The following is a 17,092-nucleotide window of genomic DNA, read 5'->3' as shown; positions in this document are numbered from 1 at the left end:
TTCTAGTACAGACACCAGTAATGTTTGTTTATGGGTGTTGGTTTACTTCCTATTTCTAAAATTGTGTTCCTGGTCAAAACTTCCTCAAGCATTCCAGCTATTTTATTTTCATGGCGACCTTATGTATAACAGAACGAAACATTGCCCAGTCCTGCACCACCTCCACGATCTTTGATACGTTTGAGCCCATTGTCAAAATGGGTGGTGGATTCCAACTATAAAATGTCCTTAACTAGGATGCTTAAAAAATACGGTGTTGGTTCCTTTTTAAGGCTAATAACAATAAGAAAAGCAAGAGACAATGAAAAAGCAAAAAGCCAAACCAGTTGCTGTCAAGTTGATTCTGACTCATAGTGACCCCATGTGTTTCAGAGTAGAACTGTGCTTCATAGAGTGTGACCTTTCGAAAGCAGATCACCATCAAGGCACCTGTGCGTGGGTTTGAACCACCACCCTTTCAGTTAGTAGCCCAGCACTTAACCATTTGCGCCACACAGAGAGTCCAAGAGACAATGAACACACTGAGAGAATGTCCAAAAAGGAAGGAAAAAATGTTCCTCGTGGTGTTTTATGTGCACCTGGGGACACATTTTTCAGGGTAGAGAAAGAAAAGTGGCAAGGCTCCCAAGCAAAACAGCCAAAATAATTGCAGGTGTGGTACCTCAGATGGAGTATGGAAATGTCCCTGGTAACTTCATTATGGTTTTCAAGTAGTTAAAGGGATTTTATTTATTAGGTGGTTGCCATCTCCATGGACAGTGATAGTGGTAAAGTATTAGAACAGATGGTAGAGTGAAGTTGGAGAATCTACTTCTCTGAAGACTAATTTTGAGCCCCTTAAGAACACAACAGACAATGAATGGTTTAGGCAATAAATGAATGGAGACAAAAGAATCAAGATATGTGGCCTGTGAGCTGATACCTTAATAGCTATGATTGAACTGAAAGAAACGAGGGGCGGGAGAAGGCAAGGAAGATTTATTTGTTCTCCTGGCCATATTAAATAGCCATATTTAATGTGGTGGTGTAGTGGTTAAGAGCTCGGCTGCTAACCAAAAGGTTGGCAGTTCGAATCCACCAGCCGCTGTTTGGAAACCCTATGGGGCAGTTCTACTCTGTCCTGTAGGGTCACTATGAGTTGGAATCGACTCAGTCGCAATTGTTTTTTTTTTTTTAACTGATGTAGAAAGAAACAGACTAAATATTGTACCAGATACTAACAATGGTGCTGTACACGACACTTCTCAGATTTCCTTCGGATTCAGACACCCTAGTCTTTTGATAGACAGAATAATGCCCCCCTCCAAAGATGTCCATATCATAATCCCCAGAACCTGTGAATATGTTACATTACATGGCAAAAGGGAATTAAGGTTGCAGATGGAATTAAGGTTGCTAACCAATAAGGAGCCCTGGTAGCACAGTGGTTAAAGCAATCGACTGCTAACCAGAAGGTAGGCGGTTTGAAACCACAAGCAGCTCCGCAGGAGAAAGATGTGGCAGTCTGCTTCCATAGAGATTTATAGCCTTGGAAACCCTATGGGGTCACTATGAGTCAGAATTAACTTGATGGCAGTGGGTTTTGGGGAATCAACTGACCCTAAAATAGGGAGATTTATCCTGGATTATCTAGGTGGGCCCAGTGTAATCACAAGGGTCCTTAAAAGTGGAAGAGGGAGGCAAAGGAAAAGGTTAGAGTTGGACGAAGAGAAAACTACAGAAGAAAGGCACAGAGAGATGCAGCACTGCTGGCTTTGAAGATGGGGAAAGCGAGCTATGAGCCAAGGAATGGGGTGGCCTCTATAGGCTGTAAAAGGCAAGGAAATGGATTCTCCCTTAGAGCCCCCAGAAGGAATGCGGCCCTGCTGACACCCATTTCAGACCTCTGACCTCCTTAACTGTAAGATGACAAATGTGTGTTGTTATAAGCCTTGAAGTTTGTGGTAATTTGTTATAGCAGTGATAGGAAACTAATACAAGCCTTGACCAACATTCATATGGTCCCAGTGGTGGCAAGGATTTTAGGTTAAAACTATGGCGAGAAAGGTCCCCCCCTCTTCTCCCTTCCCTGCCAGTTAAATATGAATCTCTGACCCACTCATTTCTGGGTGATGGAAATGCGAAACTCTTGTTTCCCACATAGTTCAACTCTGGGGAATTGGTGTGATCTCTAAGGGCAATAGTGTGGCAAAAGAAAAATAGAGTGTTGAGGGACAGCCAAAATGAGAAAAGGCGTACTTAAGATCCTAAGGTATCTCACCATTTTGTAAATAATGAAACAGACTCCCAACTGGAGGGGTAATGCCAAAGTGAATAAATTAGCAACAGGTCGTGAGAACTCCTCCCTGGGAGAAGTATCAGTGGCAACTGATAAGATTGATTAATCCAAGTACAAGATTGATCAAGTGGAAGAAGACTAAAATCACCCCCAGGATTCCAGTACAAAAGCCACAATCATTACTTCATCCAGCTTAAAGATTTTGTTGTCTGATGCACAGACCAGACTCCCCTGCTAAAAACTCCATGTGAACATTTGAAATAATTTGGCCTTAGTGCTTTATTCTCTGGCTCTAAGCAAGGCCTGATGTCTGGAAATCATTGTATTTTATTTCGTTTCTTTCCCAACTCTGCTGCTTGCAAAACAATGTAAAAAAGTCATTATTGTTAAGTTCACTGCTGTTAAAATTCTAGAGAAGGCTTATTTAATTTGACAAAATGGCTTGTTCGGGGGCTCTGATCTGCATTCATTATGTGAATTTTGTCAAAATAATTCCCTATGTCCGCCTGTGTCCGCATATATTATCAATATGTAATAATGCATTCTGCCTGGTCTTCACTTTAATTAAATTAAATTACAGCGGTTTAGAGTCCTGAAAGTTCAGGAAATCAGCCATCTGCCTTTAGTAGCACCGTGATAAACAATTCTACTTTTCTTCAAGGTTATTGGCAACAACAATTGCGTAATTGTTTAGTACAGTAATTTGGCAAGAAAGTGGTGTTTCAGGGAGAACTAGACTCACTAAAAGTTCACAACACATAGGAGTCTAGTAATAGGTGCTAAGCTACAGTTGCTTTGTGCACACAAAACATTCCTGAAAACGATGCTTTAGTGTTCATAAATTTCCCGTCAGTAAAACTTAAGTAGGCTGGGCAGCCACAAAAATAGCATCCACTGAATATTTTAATAATAAATGGGTAGTGCTTTACAATTTGCAAAGTACGTTCACATACATTATCTCATTTTAATCCTTAGAACATTCCTGCCTGGTAAGCACTGCAGGATTAATATGATCGTCATTTTTACAGAGGGGGAAACTGAGGTTCAGAAAGAGTAAGTGACAGAGCAAGGAGATTCAAACTCAGGTCTCCCACTCCTGAGTTCTCTATGCCTTTCACTGCTTTCTCTTGTAACTAAAGTGACCAACCCACCTGCCAGAGTGCCCAGTTCAATGCCCCAGTGGCTGTCTGTCAAAGAAGCTAGCAGAGATAATAATCTTTCATCATTTCTCTCCACTCATGAATTCATAATCATTAACTGAGAGCAGAGCTGTTTTATCCATTCCACTTTATAGGCACAGTGCCAAGGATGAGTTTTTCAAGGACCTCCAAAAATATTTGCAACCTGAGAAATAAGTTTATTGGCACCAAAATATGAAAAGAAAATTAGAAAATCAACACTAATAAATGTTTAAATAAACATTTGTCTGCAAAATGGAGCATTATGTCAGCTAGTCATTTGCAATTCAATTCCCACATTTACATATGAAATATGTTTAATGTGGAATATGGTTTGTGTCCATTTTAATATGTCTGATAATATGTGAGATGGGACCTCCAAAAGTAAAAGTGCCTGGGGTCTACGAAGGTTTTAAAAGGGCCTTGACTGATGCCTGGTAAGCAAGTGGTTTGTGCCCATTTCAAACTGCTGGTCACACCTATTAGTAAACTGGAAAAACTATTTGGTGAGCCTTAACCAACACGGTTTTTGAAAAATGGAATAGTGTGGAATGGAATGGAACAAAAGTGAGCAGAAGAGATGAGAAAAGAAAATATTAGAATGTGATGCTAATAAAAGAGTACTGTTTTGTAAAACTTCTGTTTCAGTTTATGTGCGTGTATCTCCCCATGTGTATTCTGCATCACATTGAATAAATTGTGTTTCTTATTATGACTGTCAAGCATGAAAGTTTGAAAACCATTGGTGAGATCATAAAGTTGAGAGATTGAAAAATGATTTATCAAACCATATGACTTCTTTTCCAAGTCAAAATTTATGACTGTTCTTGCCACTCAGTCCCCTATACCCACCCATCTCTGGGCATTATAGAGATATTCCTTCACAATTGAGTTACCATATGATTTATCACTGAGACCAGGACAGTTCTGAAACTGAAAGGAGACGCTGTTAATAATTACATCAAGACGATATCATGACCTTGGCCAACCACGATACATGGTACTTCTACCTCAGGGCTCTCCCTAGCTTCCAATCCTTATTTCTTAAATTCTGAGAAAATAAAAAGTTATTTATTTAGCACTTCTAAATTGTGGGTGTTTCCCTTAGTAGCTGTGATCCAGCATAGTCGAAAAAAAGCCTGTGCCCATAAGTCAGTGAGTTTAAACCCTGATTCTGCCATTTACTAGCCGGATGTTCTTGGACTAGTGGATTCACCTCTCTGAGTTTTTATCATCTCATCTATTAAACTGGAGTAAACATATCTTCCTCATGAGTTTTTTTGTGAGTCTTAAAACTAGATAATATACCCCAAATTTTTTTAACTGTGAATGTGTTCTGCAAATGTAAGGTGATATTTTTGTGGTAATTATTAAGGAAGCCAGAGCCCTGGTGGCTCAGTGGTCAAGAGCTTGGCTGCTAACCAGAAGGTCGGCAGTTTGAATCCACCAGCCGCTCCTTGGAAATGGATATTAAGGAAGCCACAGATGAAAGTTCCAGAAAGTGGGTAGTTGTTCAGGATATGGCCTCGCTCACATGACAAATTATCTTGCTGGCACATAGAGGGGCTGAAGGTTTGCTGAGTCATTAAATGACAACACCTTTCTTTCCATTGCGATGTTGCATCCCTTTTAATCAATCACGTTGTTTCGAAAGATAGCCAGTCTATTTTAAACGTGAGTATATTTCCTAAAACTCCCAAACAAAATCCCCAAAATAAAAATGCCTAAATAGGGCTAGAAGATACTAGTCTCTTGCTTTATTCTTTTTACTGGGGGTTGGGGGGTGGGGAGTGGTGGGAGGTGGAAGGGTGGGAATTGTTCCCTCTGCCTAGAATGCTCTTCTCTACACTTCATGAGGTAAACCCTTTCTCCAGAAAGGGACTCTTCCTTGTTTACCCATTCCAAATTAGATTCCTTTGCTGTACTCTCATAACACCCTGCATTTTTCCATGTAACCTTTATCACAATTTATACATATGTATATATGTATACACACACACACATATATTTGTGTGTCTGTTACTTGCTTTTCTGGAATGTAAGCTGTGCTGGGGTGGAGCTGTCTTTTTCTGTCTTGTTCATCCTGATATCCCCAGTGCCCCCACACAGTGCCCGACAACAGGAGGCACTCATTAAATATTGAATATTTGTTCAATGACTAAATGAACAAATGAATAAAGCCAGAGGCTGAGGGTTGACCCATTGGCTTAGCTCATATAATGGGATGGATGGTAAATTTTGCAAGGGAGAGAGGGCAGTGCCCAAGTACACAAAAGCACTTACAAATTTGTATGTGAGCTAGTACATCACCCTGCCTTCTGTGGCACATAGGTCATCCAGATTTGCTTTTATATAGGCTTGGACAAAGCAGCCAGAAAAACAAAAAATCCCCTAATATTAGGTGTCAGTGTACAGGGCCCCTTGGCAATAGTGTTGTGTGGCTACCTCACTCCTACATGCTTTTTTGATTTTTTTCCTACCTATACTTTCTCTTCATCCAAACGTCTCATTTTTAACAGTATCTTGTTTAACCTTTATTTTTGTGAACAGGCAGGGTACAGATCCTAAGTAAAGTATTAGCAAATCAAATCCAGTGATTTATTAAAAGGATAATGTATCATAACCAAGTAGAGTTTATTCTAGGACCATAAAGATGGTTCAACATTAGGAAATCTATTGTTAGAATTCGCTACCTTCATAGATGAAAGGAGAAAACTATGTGACTGTCTCTATAGGTACTGAAAAAGCACTTGATAAAAATTCAACACCTGATTCTGACACTCTTAGTAAGCAAGGAATAATAGATAAACAAAGAGTATCAGGCTATTAGGCAATGTATCAAATTGAGGGGCGTCTGAGATTATCCTATCCTGTGATAAATCACTAGAGAATAAGAAAGAGGTAGAAGAAGCTCTGGGATCAGGTACCTGTTCTCAGCAGATAACAGTTTATCTCCGTAGTCTTGGTCTGCTGTTGCTATATGGCCTTCATTTGGTTCTTCAGATCTTTTGTTGTTGTTGCATTAATCTAGTATTCAAGAAATGAATGGGAAATATTTATGGTTCTACTTAATAGTACCTTTTGGAGAAGACTGTTATGATCTTCTTGTTAGTTACCTTTCAAATGTCATGAAATTATTTTTAGATGTTCCTTGAGTTCATGAAGGTAACACATAAATTTCTCACACTATCAGACTACTTTTAATTATATATCGCCTTCATAAATGCAACCATTATGAATTCCGAAGCCTTAGCCCGAAGCTGTTGAAAATCATCTGCTTAATCTTGTCATATTTCGCATGTCAACTTCATTGCATGGCATCTGTACCTGGGCTACTTAATGTCAATCTCCTATCCCAGGCTTTATGGATGAATGTCACAGTCACTAAATTGCACATCAGGGGCACTGTGGCCCTCAGCCTTCTTGCAGTCCCTTCATCATACAAATCCTGCCATTCCGATCAGTACAATGAGCATCCAGAGTTATTTTTCCAGTGTCGAATGACTTTAGGGGAGCCAGCTGCAGTCTTTCGCGCAGTATTCTTTATACAGCAGTGTAATATGCAAGAGGATTAACAAGGAAGTCAAAGGTGCAATTCTGTTACTAGAGGACAGAGTCCTCTGCAAAAGTAACAAGCCTATCTTGAAAATGAATGACTCTTTGTTAAGGAACATTCCATTAGTACCTCTGTGTGGAGATGAGGGAGTGAATGCAGGAAGACAGAAATTTTGAAGGCACTGAGGATGGCCCATGACTCCGAGCAGGTATTCTGCCATATTAACAGCTCTCTCTCAGTTGCCTTCCCAGTATCTGCACACCAGCCTGTTACCGGTACACCAGCGCCTAGGAAGTGAAGTCTGGGCCCCCTTCCCCACCTAACCCCGCTCACTGCTAGGCTGGTTTCTCTTCTGCAGCTCTCTGAAACGTTAGTGAATAATTATTTTTCCTTCCTATTACATTATTCTTCCTAGTCCCCACTCCAGAGTGCCAGGCGCTGAATCTGTGCTCTATACCATGCTGTGTTGGTGATCAGATGTGATAGGCAACAGGCCGCCTGGGAAATGGTAGTGGTCCGCTCTGCTTATTTAGCTGAGGCTCAGCTGTCACAGTAGCAAGCAGGAGTGTGGTGTCAAGGCTTAGCATTTTCAGTGCCAGCCATTGTATAGCCCTTTTCCCTCATATTTAATTATATGAAAAAGAGTAGGCGTTTGGTGCGTTACCGTGTGCTTCCATGAGAGGAAGCCTAGGATTGGTTACTACTGTATCTGCCAGTTCCCTGTGCATTTGGAGAGCAGCTCAACTCTGTGGGGTGAAACATCTGCCTTCTCGTGAGCCAATTGCAAGTTCCAGAATTATGTTGAAGTGGGATCTGCTGTCAGAAAGGAACCTTGCCTTGTTACTCTGAGCAAGGAGCCACGTACAAAAATACCCTACCTAACACGCAGCCATACTCATTAAAGTCAGTTGGAATTTTGGAGAAGTCTTAAGTATAAATTATAGCTTTATTAGCTCATAGAGCTTTCTCGGGAGAAAGTAAATCTAATAAAAATTAGAGAGAACTTAGTAAGTGACTGCTGTGTTGCTATTTGCTGTGACTGGGGGTGGGGGAAGTAATATAATTGTGGGGTTTGCAGCCAATGCACTTTTTTGTTGTGGACTGGAGAGCAATTCAGAGAGCAGCTATGAGGAGGTGAAAAGAGTATGTCTCATTACCATTGCATTGAGAACTCTTTAATTGATACTTTGTATAAGCATTTCCTGCCACAGAGTTTGGAGAATCTTTAACTGTTACTGAGAGGGAAAAAGCAGGCTCCAGACCACCATCGGAGGTCACCAGGGCGCACTGCTTATTTGCAAGACTGTGCAATTGCCTTCCAGAGAAGGGATTCTAGGAGTGCTCACCAGGTTTACAATGTACAGAAGGCATATCCAGTAATTGCCAGGCGTACTGTGGGAAAGAGATGATGGCTTTAAGGGAACTTGTAATTATTGTTGTTATGATTATTTATTAATCAAGACTTTTAAATGTTGGCAAGAGAAGCAGAAACTGTGTTATTCTACACATCAACACGGCCTTAAGTGTGCTCTCAAACCACCTAAGACTTTTCCAGCATGAGATACAATGCTCTATTTGGCTTCCGGGTTTGAGCCCCAACTTGAACTTATCAAATGCAACTTATAAAGAATGCAATTTAGTATCATAGAATGTTAGTGCTAAAGAGGGATCATACGAATTACCTAGTCCAGGGGTTCTTAATAGGAGATCTTTATTTGAACTTCAGGAAGGCAGGGAATCTCCTGGAATTATATGCAGATTTTAGAGTGTATATGCATTTTTCTAGGAAGAAGCTCTATAACTTACATTAGGTTTACAATAAAAGGTTTCCTGACCTAAAAGTATCTAAGAACCACTAATACTAGTCCATCCCTCTCTCCCTTTTGTTAAGATGAAGTGCATGCCTTCCAGAGACGGGGAATAACTTGCCGGAGATCACATAGCTAGTTAACGGCAGATCCAAAAGTCGAAATCCTTTCTGACTCTAGGTCCAGCACCACCTCTTTCTATATACTAAAGTTGTTTTAGTAAGCAAAGGGGCTATGATAAGATGTCAGAGAAATAGTAGATAGCATCGATTTGTGCCATGAGTGGAACCTTAACTACATTACCTTTGAGATCGCTTTCCCCTCTGAAATTTTGTATTTCCATCCACCATAATAGAGAAGAACACTGGCATAGAATATCCCAACATTATTTCCATTTTATAATTAGCCTTCCTTTGCCCACCCCCATTAATTTCCCTTGCCAATAATGCTTGGTTGGAGCTAATACTAAAATAAATTTGCATTCCATGAGTCTTCAACAGCTGATGGCGGGGTAGAAGGACACCCCCATCAGGATGGGCTACATGATCTGTGAGGCCTTATGCAAAATGAAAGTGTAGAGCCTCTTGTTAAAAAATTGTTAAGAATTTCAAGGCAGTGGCAGCGGACACTAAACCAAACCGGGGCCCTTCTAAGCATAGGGTACAAGTCATACAGCTATGAAGCCATCCCTTATCCCCATTATAAGCTTTGGTGAGGTGGAGGACAAAGGGAAGCCAGCCTGTAATTTTAAATTGGCTACAGATAATCCACAAGTGCAACCTAGAAAGAATGCAACTTTCTAGAGTTACGTATTCATAATCATAAGGACTTTTTGGCTTCCACAGATGCACACACACACACAAATCAGTTTGACTAAAATTACCATCTTTTTGCCTCACCTAATGCCAAAAACCAAAACCAGTTCGCTTTCATTTTTCCTTTTTGGCTCCATTATGCTGGCATTGTTTAAGCACCCATTTTCATTACCAGTTTTCAGAACCAAATGACAAAGGAAGGAATGAGCTTTCCAGAGGCATCTAAAGAGTCAGTAGAGGCAGATACTCAAAAGCAATGGCAGAGGACCAACTGGGGATATTTTAAACTACCAGAAAAGGGGAAAGCAGCTTCTTGGTATACAGTGCAATGAGCCAATACTCCAGGGTTAGAACATCACGAGGATAGAAAGCACTTTAAATTCAGGAATCAGAAATCTGGGTCTCCAACAGGTAAGCAGGTTTACCAACTGGGAAAATGGCTGGGACTTGGTATACTTGAGTTATACATATTTCAGTAGAACAGAGACACCCAAGCTACCACATTCCGCGCTTCTTATTTTAGTGGCATACCAGGGTTCCAAGTTTAATGCACAACATCTGTGTTTCGTAGGAGCTGAAGCCAAATGTAGGGTGATGACCCATTGGTTAACTATATGCAGAAACCAAAATGTAATGTGCACCAAGTGGAATTTACACTTGCAGCACTGTAAGCAAACTCCGACTTCTCGGCAACTAACAGCCAGTTAGCATAGGAGAAAATATAAATTGGGCAAATCAATTTTTATTAGTCTCAAGTGTAGTAGGTTGTATAAGTGACCCAGTACTCCAGGGCCAGTTTCCTAAGTGTCTTTTGTACTCTAGAGATAAGAAACCAGCCCTCCCTGCACTTCTCCTACAAAGGGAGAGAGAAGAATTGTCCCACCATAGCCTAATCCTGCAGAGAGCTTATTTTGTCAGTTTTACGATATAGCTTCCAATCCAAAAGCCCAGAATAGAACTTAATGTCCATAAACACATGATACACACCTGATGACAGCATTCATTCACTCAGCCATTCATGTATTTATTCAATATTCACTGTCGGGTGACCTTTGGGTGTCCAATCTTACGCTAGGTGCTATGCTGTGCTGTGCTGTGCTATGTAAAATGCATTTGCGGCCAAATTTCAACCCAGATCTGAATTCAGTATCAAATGCACTATCCAGAGAATTATCAACCAGTGTGAAAATGAAGCAAATATTTTAGAATTTTCTAATGTGTTATTAACTCTTTGTTTGCAGTGTCTGTGGGATATGAATACGAAACGTGCCCTGACTTTATTCTCTGGGAGAAAAGGACAGTCATTTTGCAAGGTTTTGAGATGGATGCTTCTAACTTAGGAGGCTGGTCCTTAAATAAACATCATATTTTGAATCCGCAAAGTGGTAAGCAAATTTTTTAAATTTTTATTAATAATGTTTTCCTAATGCTGTATAATAACTTGACGGAAACTAGCAACAAAGACTATATATAGAATACATATTCATTAAAGAAAATTTTGGAAAGCGCAAAAAAAATTATCTGTAAGTTTACCACCTAGGGATGACCATGTTATTACATTTTTTTTCACTTACACTAATCTGATTTCAAATTAGTGTTAGTATAGCGGGACCTCTTCATCACAAATTTATATGAAACTGGATTTCGAGAATCAGCTATCATTATTGCTCTATCCCCAGTCATTAACCTTTTTATGTGACTTTCCAACTAAGCTTTAAAAAATGTAATAATTATTACCATATTTTATATACCAAACCAAAACCAAACCTGTTGCCATAGAGTCGATTTGGACTCATAGCGACCCTATGGGACAGAGTAGAACTGTCCCATTGAGTTTCCAAGGAGCGGCTGGTGGATTTGAACTGCAGACCTTTTTGTTAGCAGCCTGAGCTCTTTAACCACTGCACCACCAGGGCTCCTATTTTATATAAGACACTATCAATTATGAGTGCATCACTGTTTTATGGAAAATACTGCCAATTAAACAATGACATGCATTCATTGTAAGATACATCCTGAGTGCAGAGACGTTAAAATGTGAAGCAAAATGAATCATCTATAAAACATTTTTAGTTTTCAAAGGGGTTTAGTGAGCTTTGTCCCATTTTAAACACAACCCCGAAACGTGGTGTTAATCCCATTTAAAAGCTCAAAAGCCTGAGGCTAAGATAGTCACATGACTTCCTGAAGTTGCACAGCTGTTGTTAGCTGCCTTGCCATAGGCAGAGTCCTTCCCAACTCATGACGACCCCGTGTACAACGGAATGAAATACTGCCGGGTCCTGCGCCATCCTCACAATCCTTGCTATGTTTGAGCCCAATGTTGTAGCCACTGTGTCAATCCATCTCGTTGAGGGTTTTTCTCTTTTTTGCTGACCCTCTACTTTACCAAGCATGATGCCCTTCTCCAGGGACTGCTCCCACCTGATAATATGTCCCAAGTATGTAAGACATAGTCTCACCATCCTTCCTTCTAAGGAGCATTCTGGTTGTACTTCTTCCAAGACAGATTTGTTCGTTCTTTTGGCAGTCCATGGTATATTCAATATTCTTCGCCAACACCATAATTCAAAGACATCAATTCTTCTTCAGTCTTCCTTATTCATTGTCCAGCTTTCACATGCATATGAAGTGATTGAAAACACCAAGGCTTGGGTCAGGTACACCTTAGTCTTCAAGGTGACATCTTTGCTTTTCAATACTTTAAAGAATTCTTTTGCAGAAGATCTGCCTAATGCAATACGTTGTTTGATTTCTTGACTGCTGCTTCCATGGGCGTTGGTTGTGGATCCAAGTAAAATAAAATCCTTGACAACTTCAATTTTTTCTCCATTTATCATGATGTTGCTTATTGGTGCAGTTGTGAGGATTTTTGTTTTCTTTACGCTGAGATGTAATCTATATTAAAGGCTGTAGTCTTTGCTTTTCATCAGTAAGTGCTTCAAGTCCTCTTCACTTTCAGCAAGCAAGGTTATGTCATCTGCATATCGCAGGTTGTTAATGAGTCTTCCTCCAATTCTGATGCCGAGTTCTTCTTCATATAGTCCAACTTCTCAGATTATTTGCTCAGCATACAGATTGAATAAATATGGTTAAAGGATACAACCCTGACACACACCTTTCTTAACTTTAAACCACACAGTATCCCCTTGTTCTGTTTGAACGACTGCCTCTTGGTCTATGTACAGGTTCCACGTGAGCACGTTTAAGTGTTCTGGAATTCTCATTCTTGGCAATGTTATCCAGCACTATACCAGACAGTATTCTGTTGTGACCCACAGGGTTTTCATTGGCTAATTTTCAGAAGTAGGTTGCTAGACCTTTCTTCCTAGTATGTCTTAGTCTGGAAGCTCCACTGAAACCTGTCTACCATGGGTGACCCTCCTGGTATTTGGAATAATGGTGGCATAGTTTCCAGCATCACAGAAATACATAAACCACCACAGTGTGACAAACTGGAAGATGATGGGTGGTGACTGCACAGTGCTTTTTCTCCTACACGCTAGTTATTTATTCACATAAATTTCAATATATCAAATAAGAAGCTAGGAACAGAGAAAAAGGACAGTATTGGTCAAGAAGGAAAGGAGGTAGAAGGAAGACAGGAGAAGTGAAAGAGTCTGAGGATAGACAGTGAAGTCCTGGACTTCACTTAGCTCTAAGTTTCCCAAGTCCTGCACTTAGAAGCGAAAACAGCAGTTCAAATCAGAACACTCTCATCTTCAATCTTTCACTTCTTTGGGCCACTTTTCCTGCTGTCACTCCCTCCTAGTTTGTAATGCAAATGTGAAATAAGTCAGGAGGAAGGATCATAGGAAGGAACCCTGGTGGCACGTGGTCAGTGGTTCGAGCTCACCAGCCGCTCAGCGGGAGAAAGATGTGGCAATCTGCTTCTGTAGAGATTACAGCCTTGGAAACTCTGTGGGCAGTTCTCCTCTGTCCTGTTTGGGTTGCTACGAGTCAGAATGGACTTGACCTAAATGGGTTTGGTTTGGTTTTTTAAGGACCATAGGTGGCCCTCGTGCCTGTGCTTCTCCCATACAAACTGATTTTGCTACTCTGATTATCAACAATTCACTCATGTCCCTCTACCTCCTTTGTCATCCTACTGGGAAACCAGTCATTGGTGTTTCCATCCAGTTTTCATTTGAATATCTACTGGTAAGTTTTCCATTGTGGAACCATAGGAGGCAAATTCTGAGCAACCTGAGCAACAGGACATGCACTTTAGGTTATTTTTCCAGGATTGGGGATGAGGATGTATTGAGGCAGATGTACTCTTTCATCCAGCCATCGTTGTATCCATCCTTCTTTTGTGGGATAGCTGGATAAGGCAGGATTATCTTGTAAGACCATGAACTGACCAAGGCCAACAGATTCGTTTGGAAGCGCACCTATGGTCTTACTTTGTTAGCGTCATATTCAAATGAGCCGAGCCAAGACAAGCTGAGGAAATTTTGATTGGCAAAACTAACCAGTTTTGCTTCAAAGATAGAAGGAGACCACTTACCACAGTCCCAGTGGAGGACCCTGTAGGTGAATGAGTCCATTGCTGTATGCCCCCATACACCCTTTCTCTCCCCTTCAAGGAAGACTCTAAATTCCATTTCGAACTGTTTATTTTTTTTAACAGCAAAGATTCAGGCACAGATATAAAATGTCAACTTTTTTTTTTCCTGTTGTCAAAAGGAGAGCCACAGTTTTAAAAGTACAAAAACGAAAGGGCAGATGCCACTTATTAAATTATTAGGGTTTTTTTGTTTTGATTTGAAAGAGTTTGACATTTTAAGCAGCCGTTTCTTTTCCGCTCACTTTTATTGGCTTGTATGGATTGTCTCTTTCAAATGCCTGTCATTGACATTAAACACAAAGTGGGAAATGACCTCAATCGAACCAGCCCCCAACTGTGCTCCCAGTCCTGTATCCTCTTACCATTTGCTTCACACAGGCTTAAAAGTTCAGAACACAGGGAAGCCATTGAGAAAGTTGGCTTTGAGGGGGCCTGATCTCCACAAATGTGTTCTTTCCATTTAGTTACTTCACCAGTAATTAATTTTAGGTAATAAGAACCAACTTATTTCCGAGAATTTTTAATAGCTTTATTAAGGTATAATTCATGCACCATATAATTCACCTATTTTAAGTGTACACTTCAGTGTTTTTTAGTATATTTGTAGATTTGTGCAACCATCACCACAATCCAGTTGTAGAATATTTTTATCACCCCCAAAAGATTCCTCATGTCCACCCCCCGCCCCAGGCAACCGCTAAATCTGCTTTCTGACAATTTTATGCTGAGAAAGAAGCCTTACTTTCGATAGTTTTTTTTTTTTTAAAAAAGGGGAACATTTGTTAATTTTATCATCTCATTCGTAGATGCATTGTATTTCTAACCAAAAACTGGTCACAATCGCCAGGAAACAGATCTGAACCCAGCTTTGCCACTGCCTTTCAGCCTGACCTTGGACATGAACATCTCTCTTGGGACGTTTTAATAGTCTAAATCCCGCCCACAAAGGCAGTTTTAGAAGCAGGAATGATAAGTGTGAAGGAACAGCTTTGGGAAGACCAATTTAGAAAGCAGTGCTCTTTCCCCCCCAGGTCAGACAGTCTTTTCTGAGTGATTAAGGCAAGAGCGACGTCTTTCCAAATTCCCGCACTCCGCTTCTTTCTGGAAAAAGCCTGACTCTTTAGGCAACACGCTTTTTTGATCTGAGACAGATAGCAGATTAGAAACAAGAATCTATCTTCCCCCAATTTCCTTTCACTGGTTAAAAAGACACCTGTAATTAGATTGGATGTCTGCTGCCATTCAATTTTTCAGTTTTCCTTTGGCTCCAAAACCATTATTCAGTGGGTAGCTTCCAGTAGGCAGTGTTTTCAGACCATTTGCCATTTCAGCTGCAGCAATTATATTTACCTGACAATTAACCACTGATTGTAGAGAATTGTTTCCAAATATTATGCCTGACATATATAGACGGTTCCTACTTTCACTGAGATAAGAACACCAGGACCTTGGTATTTGTCAATATTAGTCATTCAAAATACATCTTCTTTAGTGATTATAGAGAGTGAATATTCATTCCTTTTAAGAAGATTCAGTTTTTTTTTAAATTATGAGAAATAAAAATGCGTGCATGAATCGTCTATTACAGAATTAAGCTATTTGTTATAGCATATCATTATAGCATGCATATCCCCTAGTGCTTCCTGTCAGCTGAGTGTTAAAAATTATTAGAAAGAACAGTCCAGGGTTCTAATTGGGTATTCTCATCTGTCTGAAATGGGTAAAGAATTTTCTTTAACTTAGCCTCCAAGATAGGCCAATAGTTTGTCAACAAATGGTTTTACCGGAAGGGGGAGTAAGTTTCCATTGATCACACTGGCATATCTCCCAGTCTGTGTTTATATCCTCTCAGTCAAGTCCTGAGAGAAATATGTATCATGTCCCTGTTGTTCATAAGTCTGAAAAATGGTTTCTTCTTTGAAATCAGCATAAAGCACCACCCACTGGCTTCCAGGGGGAATTTTTATTTCAAACTTATTTATAAGCTTCAAAGGAAGTTCTGAGCAAGGTAGCAGGAGGGTATGAGCATTGTGTTTAAAAAGTATGCTTACCTTATTACACAACAGCCTTGGCTTTTTGGCAGAGAAAAGGAAAACTTAGGGGAGAAAATGGGCAATAAGCCCCAGTCAGTGGGGTTTCTCTGTTGACTATAAACAAGACACCCCATCCTTAGCAGGAAGTTGGCCTTCATATAAATAATGTGTGTTGTCCTAGGATCATTTGATTCCATTTTCAAAATGAGCATGTGTGGCGGAATAAAGTGGAAAGGAGGCGGCAGTAATTGATCAAGATTTCCAGAAACATAAACAAAATATTTTCAAAGCAACCTTTTGCAGAAGAATTGGTGTTAAATCATTGTTGCTAGATGGTATGCCCTGGTTCTATGTAATGGAAGGTTAAACAGATTCTTGAAACAACAAAAACACCCTTCAGAATGATCTATTTTCCCATGGCAATAAAAAAGGGGTTTGCCCATTTTTGTTTTGATTGCTTCAGCTTTAAACAGGAATGGTAATTTCAGTACACGGGCACTTTAGTACCTTGCATGAAAGCAAGACATCAATTGTTGAGATGTAATCAGAAAGTCCATTGCCTTATATTTTATTTCCTTTAATCATTCTTCTTCTTTGATGGAGTGCTGGGTTTTCTAATAGAAAAGGGGAGTTTTAGAACTGCAGACTTAGAAGAATGGTTTAGAATAGCCATCTTTAGTTTTTAAATTGCCAGGAGCCTGGTAATAACATGTCATTTTGAGGGTAATTGTTAACTGTACCAGAGCCCTGGTGGTACAGTGGTTAAAGCGCTCCACTGCTAGCTGAAAGGTCGGCAGATTGAAGCCACCAGCTGCTCTTCAGGAGAAAGACGTGGCAGTCTGCTTCCGTAAAGA

General features: G+C 40.2%; 1 protein-coding gene across 3 annotated transcripts in view; it reads left to right on the top strand.

Moving 5' to 3' along the window:
- Positions 1–17,092, top strand: part of TENM1 (teneurin transmembrane protein 1) — a 609,234-nt gene that overhangs the window by 467,197 nt on the left and 124,945 nt on the right. For all 3 annotated transcript variants that reach the window (XM_004379594.2, XM_012556473.2, XM_004379593.2), the window contains exon 19: positions 10,877–11,020. In XM_004379594.2, the coding sequence (XP_004379651.1) occupies positions 10,877–11,020 (144 nt within the window). The remainder of the gene's footprint in view (positions 1–10,876; positions 11,021–17,092) is intronic.

The sequence above is a fragment of the Trichechus manatus genome, unplaced genomic scaffold, assembly GCF_000243295.1.
Source record: "Trichechus manatus latirostris isolate Lorelei unplaced genomic scaffold, TriManLat1.0 scaffold00066, whole genome shotgun sequence".
Classification (NCBI taxonomy): Eukaryota; Metazoa; Chordata; class Mammalia; order Sirenia; family Trichechidae; genus Trichechus; species Trichechus manatus.
Note: the sequence above shows the minus strand (reverse complement) of the source record. Positions and strands in the feature narration are given on the sequence as shown.